At 42.5% G+C, this 17,846-nt stretch overlaps 1 protein-coding gene across 3 annotated transcripts in view; it reads left to right on the forward strand.

Moving 5' to 3' along the window:
• Window positions 1–17,846, forward strand: part of THSD4 (thrombospondin type 1 domain containing 4) — a 556,231-nt gene that overhangs the window by 431,409 nt on the left and 106,976 nt on the right. For all 3 annotated transcript variants that reach the window (XM_045073490.1, XM_045073491.1, XM_013059343.2), the window contains one exon: window positions 11,969–12,173. In XM_045073490.1, the coding sequence (XP_044929425.1) occupies window positions 11,969–12,173 (205 nt within the window). The remainder of the gene's footprint in view (window positions 1–11,968; window positions 12,174–17,846) is intronic.

The following is a 17,846-nucleotide window of genomic DNA, read 5'->3' on the forward strand; positions in this document are numbered from 1 at the left end:
TCCTATCTCCCATTGAACAGGATGCTTTTTCTTAGGTCATAAATATTTCCCAGTTTGATAAACCAGCAGTTTCCATGCCTAGGAAGACAAATGAGAAAGACAGTTACTATTTTGGTGAATAATTTTGAACCTAGGAATTTGCTATGAAAGAAAGGGTAGTGTTATAGATGTTACCTCCCTTGTGTGAATGTGCACCGAATGAACAGAACGAGACAACACGGGAGAGCAGAAGGAAGAGAAGCTCTAGGAGATTAGGAGATTGCCAAATCAATCAAATCAATTGTTAGTCCTCATGAGAGAAGAGGCAATAGACTACAGCTAGAGTCCATGAGTAAGGGTCTTGGGGGAAGCCTAGAGATATGGGCAATAAGGAGGAATTATCCCTATGTAGTTCTTGGTCATTCTAGCCCTTGGTATATGTGGCCCTTGGTCACAGGCTTTGTTCTTACAAGAAGGCTTTCCGCTAGACTTGGAGATTATGCGACCAGCAGAGGACAGAGAACCTGAGCTTTAAAGCCAGGAAGACTTTCGTTTGAATCCTCTGTCAGACCTCTGTGTGACCTTACCTTCTCTGAGCTTCGATAAAATAGCAAGAGTCGAGATCATTAAACAGGCTAACATACAGAAGATGCCTAGTATTGGGTGAGTGCTCTCTCTGTGATAGCTGTCACTTATAGACTTGGTACTTCCTACCTCCTGGATCCCTGCAGACTGCCTGCATCCCTGCTTGCCTCTGGTTTTCACCCCAAATCCTCTAAGACTGTGCTCTGCTATGCCCAAGCTGTAAGCTCTGTCCATAGCCTCCCTTGCTCTGTTTCTAAAATGAACATAACCTCTTGACAATTTTTGAGGTTTTTTCATAGCTGGTCTCCAACACAAGCCAGGAAAGACTCATAAAAGAAACACATCTTAAAAAGAGAGAGAGGGAGAGAGAGATCATAAATTTATAAGAAAATCTCTGAAAATCTTGGTCACTATTGTTCCAGAACATGGTGGAAATGTGAATGATTACCATGATTTGCCTGTTAATGTGGCTTCAAACACCACCTTGGAATTGTAGAAGTGAGATTTCAGTGGACAGAGGAAACAGACCAGGCTCCTCTGCGAGTAGAGAAATGTGTGTGCCTTATGTGAGAAAAAGGGCACTGCGCATCCCAGGGACAGGTCCCTTGAAGTGGGACAGACACACCCTCCAGGAGGAAAGCATACCATCATTCTCCCAGCCCCTATTCTATGCCAGTTCTGAACTAGGTGTCTCCATCTGCATTTTCTCATTCAGTCCTCACAGAGGATTTGAGAATTGTGCCTACTGGCTTTGTGTAAGACTCAGGAAAATGATGACAGCTGCAGGTGTTGAGGACATCTTGAATGCTCTTAGGCATGTATGTGTCTAGAAGGAAAGTCTTTTGGAGAGAGGGGAACATAGAAGAGAAATTTCAGAGGATGGAAATGGAAAGAAGGGGGCCTTCAAGAAGTCTAAGCCAGAAATCCTAACGGCGGGAGAACAGGCCTGATGCCAGTGTAGAACTTCCAGGAAGACCTGGGAGGGCCAGGAACGGAGGAGGTTTAAACGTCAGCGAGCGAGATTCAGGTGACTGAATCACGGGCGGTTAACTGCGGTCCTCCCACCCACTTCTAGTTGGCCCTCCACCACTCTTAGCTTCTCCCCTGCTTTGTCCCTTTCTTCTCTCTCCTGCCCTGGAAGCCAAACCAGACTCCTCCCATTTAACCATATCTCAGGTTGACCTTTATCTCTTGTTGCCTTGGTTTCTGCTGACCCCAAGCAGTTTATCTAAGTATTTTCACAAAGACCATTTGTTAAAAGGACTTGCTCTTCTAGTTGGTAGACAGAAGCATTCTCACATGGTTAGGGGGACATAGTAAGCACAAAGGAAAGAAGAGGGACCATATGAGGGGAGGAGACAAGAAAACCCTGCATCAGAAGGAGCTGGAGGCCATCGCAGTCCCATCACAGGGACTCCTCTGAGGAGTCCCTAGCATGAAGTCCTCTCTCTGCAGCCCAGGAGACATCACTTCCCCTCCCAGGACTTGGTTCTTCATCTATGAGGCAAGAAGCAGGAGGCCCAGAGCCTTTCCTGCTGTGCAGCCCTGGAATTCTCCGGAGACTGTGTGTGAATGTGTGTCTTACCTGCATCCCGACCCCCTCCCCCTTAAAAATCTCACAGGGAAAAGCTCCCCAAAGGCATTTTTTTCAGTTTAAGCAAAAGGGTAGTAATGTCACGCTGTCTTTGTTTTGCCTGCATGGGAGAGTTGGCTGTCACTTAGGGGTTGGTGTGCAACCTGAGAAGAGTAAATAGAACATGAAGTAAACAAGAGTGACCCCCCAAAAGCCAAAGAATCCCAGATTGCCCAGGAATCACCTAAGGGTGCTGCTCTAACACAAATTTCAATTTCAGGAAGCCTGAGATGGTGGCCAGGATTTCTAACAAGCTCTTACATGATGCCTGTGCTTGCTGGTCCATGGACTATACCTTGAGTAACAAGGGTCTAGAAAAGATCAAATAATGTTTATTATTTTTGATTAAAAAAAGAGAGAGAGAGAGAGACAGAGGAGAAAAAAATATATATACTTTGGAAGGATTTCCACCCAAAAAGTTAAAACGAAAATGTTTAGGGTGTTAGAGGAAAGTTCCACCCAAAAAGAGAGAATTAATATGACCAAATCCAGTGAACGAAGTAATGACCAAGATCCTGGCTCTGAGATGACTCCATCACGGGTCTGCACACCTCCCATCCCGCCCCCCACAGCATCTGTAAGGCTTCTGGTTGAAATAGGCAACATTTCTAGTCTTCCAGGTTCCCACACCATGGACCTAGAAGTCTTCCCTTCTTCACCTTCAACAGAGCATCCTTCAATAGAATAGTCCATTGGCTGTGCCCTCAGCATAACATCGGCAGTGTGCCTTTACCCTGCATTCTAATCCCTCTCTCCATCCAGGTCTCCTTCCCCCTGTGCCCATCCAAATGTAATTGTCTTTGTGCTTCTCAACCTCCAGTCTCTTCATCTCCAATTCCACTCCTGTGTATGCTAAGCATCTGAAAAGAGCATTTCAGTATGCCGTTTCTGACTTCACAGCCTTGGGACTCAAGCCCCCAGAACTTTTCCTTCTTCATCTCCCCAGCCAGCCAGTCTCAGCCATCCTTGGAGATCATCCAGTGGCATCCAAAAGCCCATTAACTCCCAATGTTTAAAGCATTCATGCAGATTTCTAAGCATTGACATGAACAATCAGATAATAAAAGGTCTGAATAGTTCACTCACATTTTTCTTTTAAAGATTTTATTTATTTGACAGACAGAGATCACAAGTAGGCAGAGAGGCAGGCAGAGAGAGAGGAGGAAGCAGGCTCTCCACAGAGCAGAGATCCCGATGCAGGGCTCGATCCCAGGACCCTGGGATCATGACCTGAGCGGAAGGTGAGCCACCCAGGCATCCCCACTCACATTTTTAAATGCTCCACAAAAACGTTTTGAGAAGGGAAAGTCCTATGGTAACAAGCATCAATATGCAATCAGCCTGAATTGCTGAGCCGGCCCTTTTGGTGTTTCTCAACAACCATCCTTTAAATGTTCAACCACTGTCTCCTATTCCTAAAATATTAGTTGCTTAGGTGAGTACCCTTTTACCAAGGCTTCTAGGTGCCATCTTGTGGAGAGAGAGGCAAACAGGCACATTTGGAAAGACACTCTGTGTCAAGGAAGTGACAAGTATGCAAACAAGAGTCTCCCTCATTGCCTTCTGGTAGGTGCTGGATTCACCCACAGTCCTCTGAGAGCCTTCTGGTTGGACCCACACCTGTAGACTTCAGGCTGCCTGAGCCCAGACGGCCATAGAAATGAGACCAGAGTGCAAACAGCCTCCATCCTAGGACACAGTCATCAACCCAACTCACCATTGCCTTTTTGCCAATACTTGCTTCCAGAACTTCATCTTACAGAATGCAGACAGTGTCTCTTTGCTCCTTTCTCCAGGAAACTTCCTAGTCCTGACCCCTTGGCCACCCCAAGCCACAGTATCTGACAGACCTACCCCACATGGTATGGGCCCCTCCTGAGGCCCTATAGAGTTTCCATACAATCTGACCAAGTATTTCCCTTTTTCTCTAAATATATATACACTTTATTTTTTAAGTTTGATTCTTTTGAATCACTTTTCTTTTTATTTCCATTTTTTAAAATTTAAATTCAACTAATTAACATATAATGTATTATTGGTTTCAGAGGTAGAGTTCAGTGAGTCATCATCGGTCTATGTAACACCCACTGCTCATTACATCATGTGCCCTCGTTAATGCCCGTCACCCAGTTACCCCATCCCCTCCCCTTCAGCAACCCTCAGTTTGTTTGCTATGATTAAGAGTCTCTTGTGGTTTGTCTCCCTCTCTGGTTTTGTCTTGTTTTTTTCTCCTCTCTTCCCCTATGATCCTCTGTTTTGTTTCTTAAATTCCACGTATCAGTGAGATCATATGGTAATTGTATTTCTCTGATTGACTTATTTCGCTTAGCATAATACCCTCTAGTTCCATCCACATCATTGCAGATGGCAAGATTTCATTTTTCTGTTGGCGGAGTAGCATTCTGTTGTATATATGAACCACATCTTTTTTATCCATTTATCTGTCGGTGGACATCTGGGTTCTTTCCATAGTTTGGCTGTTGTGGAAATTGCTGCTATAAACATCAGGGTGCATATACCCCTTCGGATCATTACATTTGTATCTTTAGGGTAAATAGCAATTGCTGGGTTGTAGGGCAGCTCTACTTTTAACTTTTTGAGGAACCTTCATGCTGTTTTCCAGAGTGGCTGCACCAGCTTGCATTCCCAGCAACAGTGTAGGGGGGTTCCCCTTTCTCCACATCCTCGCCAGCATCTGTCATTTCCTCACTTGTTAATTTTAGCCATTCTGACTGGTGTGAGGTGGTATCTCATTGTGGTTTTGATTTGTATTTCTCTGATGCCAAGTGATGTTGAACATTTTTTAATGTGTTTGTTCTGACCAAGTATTTTATTTTTTTTTATTTCTTTTATTTTTTTTTTTAAGATTTTATTCATTCATTTGACAGAGAGAGAGAGAGATCACAAGTAGGCAGAGAGAGGGGGAAGCAGGCTCACTGCTGAGCAGAGAGCCAGATGCGGGACTCGATCCCAGGACCCTGAGATCATGACCTGAGCCGAAAGCGGAGGTTTAACCCACTGAGCCACCCAGGTACCCTGACCAAGTATTTTAAACAGAGTTCTTTTAAAACAGAGAATTCACCATACAGCAGTACATTTTAAAGAGTAAGGCGGAGGGGCACCTGGGTGGCTCAATTGGTTAAGTGTCTGCCTTCGGCTCAGGTCATGATCCCAGGATGCGTCATGATCCCAGGGTCCTGGTATCGAGGCTCACGTTGGGCTCTTTGCTCAGCAGGGAGCCTACTTGTCCCTCTGCCTGCCATGCCCTCTGCTTGTGCTCTTGTGCTCTCTCTTTCTCACTCTCTCTGACAAAGTAAATAAAATCATTAAAAAAAAGTAAAGGGAAGTCTAGAGGTTTCTACTATTCAATGCAAAAAAATATATTCCTCATTTTTATAATAAAAGCAGTTGTCATTGTCATTATTCATTCATTCCCCCCCCCACGCCCCCATTTTAAGCCACCTGGAGGAAGACCATGAAAGTGAAGCATTGGCACTTTCTAGTTTGGAGCACCCCTACTCTCCACAGAAAGACGACCCTCATGGCAACGAGGGTGGTAACTGCCTTACAGTATGTGAAATGTTTCCCTCTCGGGGCTTCTTTCATCAGATTAGTAAACATCACTGCAGCTGATTCTCACCCAACTTTATCCGACGAGAGCGCCAACATTTTCTTCCACTGAAGTCACTGGGTAAAGGTGCTATTCTCTAATGAAACAGGATAAGGTACTGAAAAGCAACAAGCATAAGCCTGATTAAAACCAGATCACTAGTTCCACAATGGCCTTCATTAGGGAAGCCAAAATACCTTTCATCCCGTGGACCGTTTCTTCTCTTCAAATGAATGACAGTGTCAGTTTGTTTCCCATGGGTTCCTGTTTCTAATTTAATTTTGTCGACATACGGCAAATTCCTCTGAATTTAGACATGGCAGGATTCCTCACATTGGGGCTGTACCTCTCTTTTTCAGAAACAGCTCAGCACCAGAAGACACCTTAGAGATGAGCAGTTGAGGGAGAAAATTTGTCCTGTAACTTTGATCTCTTGATGCCTCAACCAGCTACTCTTTCATTCAACACTTATTTAGTACCTACTGCATACTAGGCACCATGCTCTTTCCAGTACATAATCCTGCTCACACTAAAATTAAGTCAGATGGCAAGCTTGAAGAGCCCTAGGATACTGGTTAGTTTGATTGCAGTGTGGAAATAGTTTTTTAAAAAACTGGATAATAAATATTCTTTGCTCATTAGATTCTGACATGGACAGAGTGCTGTTTGGTGCTTCTTTGGAACTTCCATTGTTCTGATGCTTTCTGGGGGATCTATCCTGCTCTTCTCTGGTGTCCCATGAGCTATGGATTATGCTAGAGTGTTGATTCTTAATCAGTTGAAGGTGACTCTTACTACAGGGACATGTGGCAATGTCTAGATACATTTTCATTTGTCCCACTGAGGGGAGAAATGCCACTGGCATCCAGAAGCCAGGGGTGTCATCAACCATCCTACAATGCAGAAGAAAGGCCTCCACACCTGGGAACTCTCTGGCCCAAAATGTCCCTAGAGCGATGGTTGAGAAACCGTGGTCATGAGGGAGAAGGTAGGAAGGTGAGATGCTGAACTTCCAAATCCTATCTCATTTTGTATGTTGGAATCCTGCATTTCTGCATGAGGTTTTGTTTGAGAAGTATGTTTCTTCTGCTTAAAACAACAACAACAACAACAACACTTGAAGACTAGTGAGGTAGAAGATGGCAGCTCTTTGCCTTCTGTTTTAGGGTCGAGACAGATTGGGAGAAGTCGAGTGGGTGGCATATAAGAAATAGGTGAGAGCAAGCAGAGGTAAATCTGGAAGCTTTAGCCCAATCCTCAGTCTTGGCCACACAGGGCTCTGCACATCTCCCTCCTGCCTCGATATACTGTACTGAATCATGGGATCATGTCCACCTTCCAATTTAGTCCAGAGGTTGGCAACTTTTCTATAAAGCACCAGATCATAAATATCTTGGGTGCTGGGGGCCATGCTATCTCTGTTGCAACCATACAACCCTTCTGTAACAGCACAAAAGCAGCCCTAGACAATAAGTAAACAAATGGGCAGGTTTGTGTTCTAATAAAACTTTATTTACAAAAACAGGTTGTGGGCCAGATTTGGCCCATGGTCTGTCATTTGCCAACCACTGATTTCGACCATAAGTAGGAATCATGTTTGTTTTACCCTCATGTCTCCTTGTCTACAACTTATTGGCACATAGTAGGGGTTGCCTCAGGAAATATTTCTTGAATGATACTGAAGGTCAAACAGGCAGGCATAAGTGCTGGCAGATTTTAATGAGAATGACAATGGGAGAAAGACCCATTCAGCATTTTCCAGAGAATTTCTATATATTGTTTAACTGTTTTTCTATGTTGGACACTTAAAATGTTTCTGATTTTTTTAATTGATAATAACAACTGTGATGAGCTGCTTCCTACAGAAATCATTGGCCTGCTTTCTTATCACTTCCTTAGCATAAATTCGTAGAAGAATTGGGATCAAACAGTATATATTACCAAATGGCTTTCCAGGAAGATTGTATTGATGTACATTCCTAATAGTAATAAGAGAGAGATATTTATCCTTATGCAAAGGACTTCTTTCAACAGAATGTCATGAATAAAAGTTCTGGCATCTGTATGTATTCTCACAAATTAGCTTACTACAAATAAAAGTAAATTGGTGTTAGCTACTTATCATTTTAATAATAACATTCCCCCACCCTGTTGTGATGGCACAATTATTAAGACCCATCTTGTTACCTGTCTGTGTCATCTAGCCAACCAGTTGGGGTTTCCATATCTGGTGTGTTTACTGAGCACACACAGAAACATCTGCTTCCCATCAGGGAATCAGAAGCCATACTATCTGCAGGCCTGGCACCGGCCTACCCTGCCAGGATATACGGAGGCCTCCTCCCAGTGAAATCCACCACCAGACACGTTATGCAGATGGCTTATCTCCCTCAGGAAATTTTATTTAGGTTAATTTGGCACACAATTGGGGGTAATTCTTGAGCAATTTCTCTTGTGATGGCTTGCAACGTGTAAAATTCTCCTACAACATGTTGTAGAAATCGCTAGAAGAATACTAAGGGTGTCTGATAGTTGTCCATTTGCCTTTGTAACAGCTGGAAATATCTCTTTGGAACCGTAGTACATGGTTAAAAAAAAAAAAAAGAATGAAATAAAAGTAGATCGAGGAGCAGATGTTCATCCTTGTTCATCCTGTCCCTTTTCACTTGGCGCTGTTGGAGCAGTGAGGGTGAAGGGGCCATGCAACGCCCCTTACCTTTATGGGGAAAGGTGACTTTTTTTCTTAGCTCTTTGGATTTTTCTGACTTTCTCCAAATGAGGAAGAGAATGTCTGCAACTGGGAAGTACTAGGGAGTGTTCTAGAAATAGGAGCGGGTCTGTGGTTACGTGATGATAGAATTTACTTGAAAATGGATAGCTTACTGACGAAATCCAGTATAGGAAGACAATGAATAACAAAACCCCATGTTTTCTGAGAAATCCCCCTATTCTGGCATTTTGCTAGGTGCCTTCTATGTTTACCTCATTAGATCCCCCAGCATTGCTGTGAGACAGACACATACCATCCCCAGCAACAAAACACCAAAGGCTCAGGATGGCTAATTAACACATCCAAAGATTAGCACTGCCAAGTGGCCGAGCCAGCACAAAACCTGGGTCCAGCAGACTCGAGTGCCCACTTGAAACCCCTACAGACCTCTGAGTTTGGAGACACAGACCAGCATTTTTAAGTCATCCCCATCAGAGACCAACTGACCAGCTTCCTAAGGTGCAAGCCAGAATTCTGGCCCAATTCATTTCTGGGCGTTGTCCCCAAACGTATGGATGGTGGTGGAAATGTCTTCCGCAATGACCCCAGAAGGAAGCCACCATCCAACCTTGAGGAAACAGGATGTCACCTTTAGTTCTTGGTCGCACTTGTGAGGCTGCAGGCTTCACGGAAGCCAACCTCCAGGCCATCTGAACGTCAGTCAGGAAAAACTGCTACAATCTTCCCTTCCTATGTCTCGAGTCCTCCAGAGAGGCCGTGCTACGCAGGAAACCGGTGTGTGGGGTAGCACTGGTGGAACTGTGCAGAGCATTTTAATATAATATCTGTTTCACAAGATTAAATGACATTTAGCCTAGCTGTGGTTGTCTGAAACCAACCTTATGATCATCCCATTCTAATTGGGCTGGGGGCTGAGGATTCGTGGGATGTCCGTCCTCGTCTTCGAGGGCTCTCATTTATCCTTGAAATATCCCTGACACTCTATTTAGATGAGAGAGACTCACTAGCTTATCTGTTCCTCCCACTCTGGGACCCTCTCCACAACAGTCAAAGCTATCACCCAGAAAACAAATCCGAGCACGGCCCTTGCTTTTTTGAGACATCCAGTGGTTATTGCTGATGCCGTCAGATAAAATTCTCATTCCTCATCGTGGAAACCAAGATTCTTAAACGCTTCAGCTGAATTCTCCAGCCTGATTTCATCCCTCCCAGCAACCCTACACTGGAGCCAAGTCATTCCGCGAACATGCTTTCCTACTTCCTGTGTGTTCATTCCTACCTCACGCCTTGTACTCAGCGTTCCCTATACTGGTGTGCCCCGTGAGGATGAGCTCGGTCTGGGACAAACGGAGTCCATGGGTAGCAGGAATGCAAAGGAAGGAGGGTGAGGCTTTGCTAGACGGGAAACGGACTGTGTGCCGACCCACTTTTCTCTCCATCTGCCCCATCAGGGACAATCAGAGGCATGTCCTTAATTTGGTGAGACCTGTGGTATTTTGTTTATTTCTTGCTTTCTTTCAAAGCCAAGGAGAACCCAAGGGGTCAGGGATGGAAATTATGCATGAAAAACATTTTCCTTATTTTTCTACTAAAAAGTGCATGGAGCAGGGGCAAAAAATAGTTGAGGGAGGAGAAATACATAGCAAACATGGCATTTTGAAAGGTTAATTGGATGTGGGTGAACATACTGAGATGATGTTCTGTTACTGTCAGAAATAATGTTTTACAGAGAAGCTATTTGTGAAGAGACCAGTTATTATTGAGGAACTAAAGTGCCCTCAGGAATATGGAAATAATAATGTACAGGTATAGTGCCTACAGAAAGATGTCAGTCAAGTGTGAGGTTGGAGGGGAAAGCCTGAACCTCCTCTGATTTGACTCTGCATATAGGATTTGACCTGTAAGGCCCACAAAAACAGACCCAAGGATATATCACAAAACCAAAAGTGGATTTTGAACAGTTTGTTAACCACTTTTCCCCCTGAGATGTGGTCTGATGATTACTCTTAGAATTCGAGAACCAACATAAGCCTGTGATTCAGCAAACATGCGTCTCAAGTTTTAGAATCCCATTTCGACTTCAAGTGTCATTCCCGATCCCCAGAACCCAGTGAACTGATCCTGTCATCTCAGTACTGCATTGTCCAAGCTGTTGTCTGCTCCCTTCCATTTACCTGTAGAAACATGACGGAATTCTTTGCTCAGACCACACGTCTAAATTTTAGGTTCAGAAAGCATGATCGTGAGCCCTATGGAATCAGCTCCAGAAGCGGGAAAGGATGGCATAAAGATAATGATCTTGCCCTTTGTTCCAAGGTTTAATTTTTTTTTTCATGCAAAAAAAAATTGTCCCAACAGAAAACATGAACAGGGAGGGGAATGATAAAGCTAAAAGGTCTTATAATGAGTCATGGGAAGAATCTTTTTTGGAGGAAGTTCAGGAAGGTCAGTGGAGTTCCTTTCAATGCTGATAGGCCTGTCTGAACAAGGATCACCCCTTTATTTATTTATATGTGGACCATCTGGCCATTGCCTCCCTTCCCCCTTTACCCCTGGGAAAAATGCGTTGGGGGTGCCAAGGAAAATATTGCTGCTCCTGCTTCTTCAGAGCTCCACTGACCAGTGGAGACCCAGATCTCAACAAATTTGTGTTAATTTCCTAAGACACTGGGCCTCTGAGTACCACTTCTGAGGATCCTTTGCTAAGCGTTTATACAGTCTATCATGTAGAACAAAGAACTTGGGGACAAATCCCAATTGTAGATACAGTACTTATCATGGCCCCAAAGAACTTTATATAAAAACCCCAGATGGGGTCACCTGGGTGGCTCAGTCAGTTAAGCCTTTGGCTCAGGTCATGATACCAGGGTCCCGGTAATGAGCCCTGAGTCGGGTTCCCTGCTCCGTGGGGAGTCTGCTTCTCCCTCTGTCACTCCCCCCGCTCATGCTCTCTCTCAAATATGTAAATAAAATCTTAAAAAAAAAAATCCCAGATGGTCTCTTCTCTGAGTCCAACAAGGGGGATGGATTTTCAAGACAAATTCACCGTCCAGCCAGTGTAAACAAGTGACCGGTCCCCACGGTCTCCTTATTCCTTCTCTCTCCATTATTTTTCTCCTTATCATTTGCCACCCCCAAGCATACTGATTTGATTTACGTGTCGTGTTTTACTGTCTGTGGCCTCCCCCTTGCTCCCGGAGTGTACGTATCCCACATACCTTGGGAAGAAGTTCCTTACCCAGAGTGGATGCTTTGTGACTCTCTGTCAAGTGAGGGAAGAATGCACTTGGACACTGCAGGAGCTGAATGGGGGGCAGGAGGGAGGTCAGTTCAAGACCCACCAAAAAATTTTCCATTCCCTCCTCTCTCCGTCTCCCCCCATGCTCCTGTGATGTGCTCCAAGAGTCTTTTGTTTTCCACCTCTCTGCAGAGCATTGGCTGTGACGACTACCTGGGCTCAGACAAGGTGGTGGACAAATGCGGGGTGTGCGGCGGCGACAACACAGGCTGTCAGGTTGTGTCGGGCGTGTTCAAGCACGCCCTTACCAGCCTGGGCTACCACCGCGTGGTCGAGATCCCCCAAGGAGCCACCAAAATCAACATCACCGAGATGCACAAGAGCAACAACTATTTGGGTAAGCTTGGTCTTTTTCCAGAGGAAACAGTCTGTCACTCTCAGGTGATTTATTCCTTCCCAGGAGCGTGACACGGTGGTGACCAGATGTCCTTGGACTTGGAGAAGGTGCCACTGGAGAATGCCAAAGCACCGTTTGGCCTCCTCCTTAACATGAGAAACGTGGGTGGAGGAAATTTTTGAAGTCCTTGCAAATAAATATTTAATATCTACACATTTAAGCCAGCCTTTGTTCCTTCCAAGAAAAACATGGTTATGCACTAGATACTGGGCTAAATGGTTTCTCTGAGATGGGGGAGGCTCTTTGAGGAGCTGAGGTACAGTCCAGTCTTCGTTCTACTGGAGTTCAAACAGGGCCAGTCAGTGATCCTGTCTGGAGCTTCATTCCCAAAGGTCTGAAGTAAAAACCATGTTTCTCTTCTTTCTGCTTCATCTTCCCCAGGGCAGTGGTTTATGTGTTGAGTATGTGTGTATCTTCTGAACAGCTGCAGACATTTTGGGTAATATCATAGACATCAAGAGGCCATTATTACCAATCTTGCCACAAAGAGTTAGATCTTTGTTGATCCTTCCTTCTGGGTTGCTGGCTGATTGCATTTTATGCAAAGCAAATTGGGTCATAAGAATTGATTTTGACCAATTTCTAATTCACATGAGCATGCACAGACGAGTTAACAAAATAATATAAGGAAAGCGATTTTTTCAAGTCATTTAATGAACATCCATATTCATTTTCATTTTTTAATGATTTTTAAAATTTTTAATTAACATATAATGTATTATTAGCCCCAGGGATACAGGTCTGTGTATCACCAGGTTTACACACTTCACAGCACTCACCATAGCACATACCCTCTCCGATGTCCTTAACCTAACCAGCCTCTCCCTACCCCCTTTCCCCCAGCAACCCTCAGTTTGTTTTGTGAGATTAAGACTCTCTTATGGTTTGAATCCCTCCCGATCCCATCTTGTTTCATTTTTTCCTTCCCTATCCCCCAAACCCCCCATGTTGCCTCCCAAATTCTTCATATCAGGGAGAGCATATGATAATTGTCTTTCTTTGATTGACTTATTTCGCTCAGCATAATACCCTCTAGTTCCATCCATGTCATTGCAAATGGCACGATTTCATTTCTTTTGATGGCTGCATAGTATTCCATCACACACACACACACACACACACACACACACACACCCCACATCTTCTTTATCCATTCATCTGTTGATGGACATCTAGGTTCTTTCCATAGTTTGGCTATTGTGGACATTGCTGCTATAAACATTTGGGTCCAAGTGCCCCTTCAGATCACTACATTTGTATCTTTAGGGTAAATACCCAATAGTGCGATTGCTGGGTCATAGGGTAGCTCTATTTTCAACTTTTTGAGGAACCTCCATGCTGTTTTCCAGAGTAGCTTCACCAGCTTGCATTCCCACCATCACTGTAGGAGGGTTCCCCTTTCTCTGCATCCTCACCAGTATCTGTCATTTCCTGACTTGTTAATTTTAGCCATTCTGACTGGCGTGAGGTGGTATCTCACTGGGGTTTTGATTTGTATTTCCCTGATTCCAAGTGATGTGGAACACTTTTTCATGTGTCTTTTGGCCACCTGGATGTCTTCTTTGCAGAAATGTCTGTTCATGTCCTCTGCCCATTTCTTGATTGGCTTATTTGTTCTTTGGGTGTTGAGCTTGATAAGTTTTATTTCTAGATTTTGGATACTAGCCCTTTAACTGATATGCCATTTGGAAATATCTTCTCCCATTCTGTCAGTTGTCTTTTGGTTTTGTTGACTGTATCCTTTGCTGTGCAAAAGCTTTTGATCTGGATGAAGTCCCAATAGTTCATTTTTGCCCTTGCTTCCCTTGTCTTTCGCCATGTTTCTAGGAAGAAGTTGCTGTGGCTGACGTCGAAGAGGTTGCTGTCTGTGATCCCCTCAATGATTTTGTAGATTCCTGTCTCATATTGAGGTCTTTCATCCGGTTTGAGTCTATTTTTGTGTGTGATGTAAGGAAATGGTCCACTTACATTCTTCTGCATGTGGCTGTCCAATTTTTCCAACACCATTTGTTGAAGAGACTGTCTTTTTTCCACTGGACATTCTTTCCTGCTTTGTTGAAGATTAGTTGACCATAGAGTTGAGGTTTCTGTTTCTGGGCTCTCTATTCTGTTCCATTGATCTATGTGATTGTTTTTGTGCCAATACCATATGGTCTTGATACTGACAGCTTTGTAATAGAATTTGAAGTCTGGAATTGTGATGCCACCAACTTTGGATTTCTTTTCCAACATTCCTCTGGCTATTTGAGGTCTTTTCTGGTTCCATATAAATTTTAGGATTATTTGTTTCATTTCTTTGAAAAAAATGGATGGGATTTTGATAGGGATTGCATGAAACCTGTAGGTAGCTTTACATAGCATAGACATTTTCACAATATTTGTTCTTCCAATCCATGAGCATGGAACATTTTTCCATTTCTTTGTGTCTTCCTCAATTTCTTTCGTGAGTACTTTGTAGTTTTATGAGTACAGATTCTTTGCCTCTTTGGTTAGGTTTATTCCTATGTGTCTTATGGTTTGGGGTGCAACTGTAAATGGGATGGATTCCTTAATTTCTCTTTCTTCTGTCTTGATTTTGGTGTATGGAAATGCAACTGATTTCTGTGCATTCATTTTATATTCTGACACTTTACTGAATTCATGTACTAGTTCAAGCAGATTCGGAGTGGAGTCTTTTGGATTTTCCACAGGAATCATCATATCACCTGCAAAGAGTGATAGTTTGCCTTCTTTGCCAATTTGGATGCCTTTAATTTCTTTTTGTTGTCTGATTGCTGAGGCTAGGCCTTCTAGCACTATGTTGAATAGCAGTGGTGATAATGGACATCCCTGCTGTGTTCCTGACCTTAGCAGAAAAGCTCTCAGTTTTTCTTCATTGAGAATGATAGTTGCTGTGGATTTTTCATAGATGGCTTTGATGATATTGAGGTATGTACCCTCTATCCCTACACTTTGAAGAGTTTTGATCAGCAAAGGATTCTGTACTTTGTCAAATGCTTTTTCAGCATCTATTGAGAGTATCATGTGGTTCTTGTTCTTTCTTGTATTAATGTATTGTATCACACTAATTGATTTGTGGATGTTGTACCAAACTTGCAGCCCTGGAATAAATCCCACTTGGTCGTGGTGAATAATCCTTTTAATGTACTGTTGGATCCTATTGGCTAGTATTTTGTTGAAAATTTTTGCATCTGTGTTCATCTAGGATATTGGTCTGTAATTCTCTTTTTTGATGGGGTCTTTTTCTGGTTTGGGGATTAAGGTAATGCTGGCCTCATAACATGAGTTTGGAAGTCTTTCTTCCATTTCTATTTTTTGGAACAGTTTCAGGAGAATAGGAATTAATTCTTCTTTAAGTGCTTAGTAGAATTCCCCTGGGAAGCCATCTGGCCCTGGGCTCTTTTGTTTTTGGGGAGATTTTTGATGACTGCTTCAATCTCCTTACTGTTCAGGTTTTCTATTTCATCCTGGTTCAGTTGTGGTAGTTTATATGTCTCTAGGAATGCATCCATTTCTTCCAAATTGTCAAATTTGCTGGTGTATAGTTGCTCATAACATGTTCTTATAATTGTTTGTTTTTCTTTGGTGTTGGTTGTGATCTCTCCTCTTTCATTCATGATTTTATTGATTTGGGTCCCTTCTCTTTTCTTTTTGATGAGTCTGGCCAGGGGTTTATCAATCTTATTAATTCTTTCAAAGAACCAGCTCCTAGTTTCATCAATTTGTTCTATTGTTTTTTTTTTTTTTTTTTTTTTGGTGTCTATTTCAATGATTTCTGCTCTGATCTTTATTATTTCTCTTCTCCTGCTGGGTTTAGGCTTTCTTTGCTGTTCTTTCTCCAGCTCCTTTAGGTGTAGGGTTAGGTTGTGTATTTGAGACCTTTCTTGTTTCTTGAGAAAAGCTTGTATCCCTATATATTTTCCTCTGAGGACTGCCTTTGCTGGGTCGCACAGATTTTGAACAGTTGTGTTTTCATTATTATTTGTTTCCATGAATTTTTTCAATTATTCTTTAATTTCCTGGTTGACCCATTAATTTTTTAGTAGGATGCTCTTTAGCCTCCATGTATTTGGGTTCTTTCCAAATTTCCTCTTGTGATTGAGTTCTAATTTCAGAGCATTGTGGTCTGAAAATATGCAGGGAATGATCCCAATCTTTTAGTTCCAGTTGAGACCTGATTTGTGACTCAGGATGTGATCTATTCTGGAGAATGTTCCATGTGCACTAGAGAAGAATGTGTATTCTGTTGCTTTGGGATGGAATGTTCTGAATGTATCTGTGATGTCCATCTGGTCCAGTGTGTCATTGAAGGCCCTTATTTCCTTGTTGATCTTTTGCATGGATGATCTGTCCATTTCAGTGAGGGGAGTGTTAAAGTCCCCTACTGTTATTGTATTATTGTCGATGTATTTCCTTGATTTTGTTATTATTTGGTTTATATAGTTGGCTGCTCCCATGTTAGGGGCATAGATATTTAAAATTGTTAGATCTTCTTGTTGGACAGACCCTTTGAGTATGATATAGTGTCTTCCTCATCTCTTAGTATAGTCTTTGGCTTCAAATCTAATTTATCTGATGTAAAGTTTGCCACCCCCGCTTTCTTTGAATGTCCATTAGTGTGGTAAATTGTTTTCAAGCCCCTCACCTTAAATCTGGAGGTCTTTGGGTCTAAAATGAATTTCTTGTAAACAGCATATTGATGGGGGTTTTGTTTTTTTAATTAGGGAAATTCTCTACAATAATTCACTCCAGTATACCTTCTGTCCCCTCTCGCTTTCTTCTTCTGGAATCCCAATTATTCTAATATTGTTTCATCTTATGGTATCACTTATCTCTCAAATTCTCCCCTCGTGGTCCAGTAGTTGTCTCTCTTTTTCTCAGCTTCTTTATTCTCCTGTCTTCTCTATCATTAATTCTCTCTTCTGCCTCATTTATCCTAGTGGTAAGAGCCTCAATTTTTTATTGCACCTTATTAATAGCTTTTTAAAAATTTCAGCTTGGTTAGATTTTAGGTCTTTTATTTATCCAGAAAGGGCTTTTATTTCTCCAGACAAGTTTTCTCTAATATCTTCCATGCCTTTTTTGAACCCAGCTAGCACCTTGAGAATCATCATTCTGAACTCTAGATCTGACATTTTACCAATGTCTATATTGATTAGGTCCTTAGCCTTTGGTTCTGCTTCTTGGTCCCCCCCCCCCCCCGTGGTGAGTTTTTCTACCTTGTCATTTTATCCAGATAAGAATATATGCATGAGAGAACAAAATACTAAAGTAGTGGCAAAGACTCCAGAAAAATGTGCCTTAACCAAATCAGAAGAGACCCCAAATCATGGGGGAGAAGATAGGGGGTAAAAAGAAGTTAAAAAAAAAAAATATATATATATATATATATTCAGCGGTCTGATATATCAGACTGCTGAATAGAACGGAGCCACACACTTGATTTTGGGTGTATTTTGGTCTCTTAGAAGAAACTACCTACCAAAATTTTAAAAAAAGAAAAAATATATATGTATACACACAAACACACACACAGAAATAAGGGTAAATACAATGAAGGGATGGAATATGACTGTAAAGATAAAAATTTTTAAAAAATTGTAAAAAAGGAAT

Source organism: Mustela putorius, unplaced genomic scaffold (assembly GCF_011764305.1).
Source record: "Mustela putorius furo isolate JIRA1106 unplaced genomic scaffold, ASM1176430v1.1 tig00537243_pilon_pilon_pilon, whole genome shotgun sequence".
NCBI lineage: Eukaryota > Metazoa > Chordata > Mammalia > Carnivora > Mustelidae > Mustela > Mustela putorius.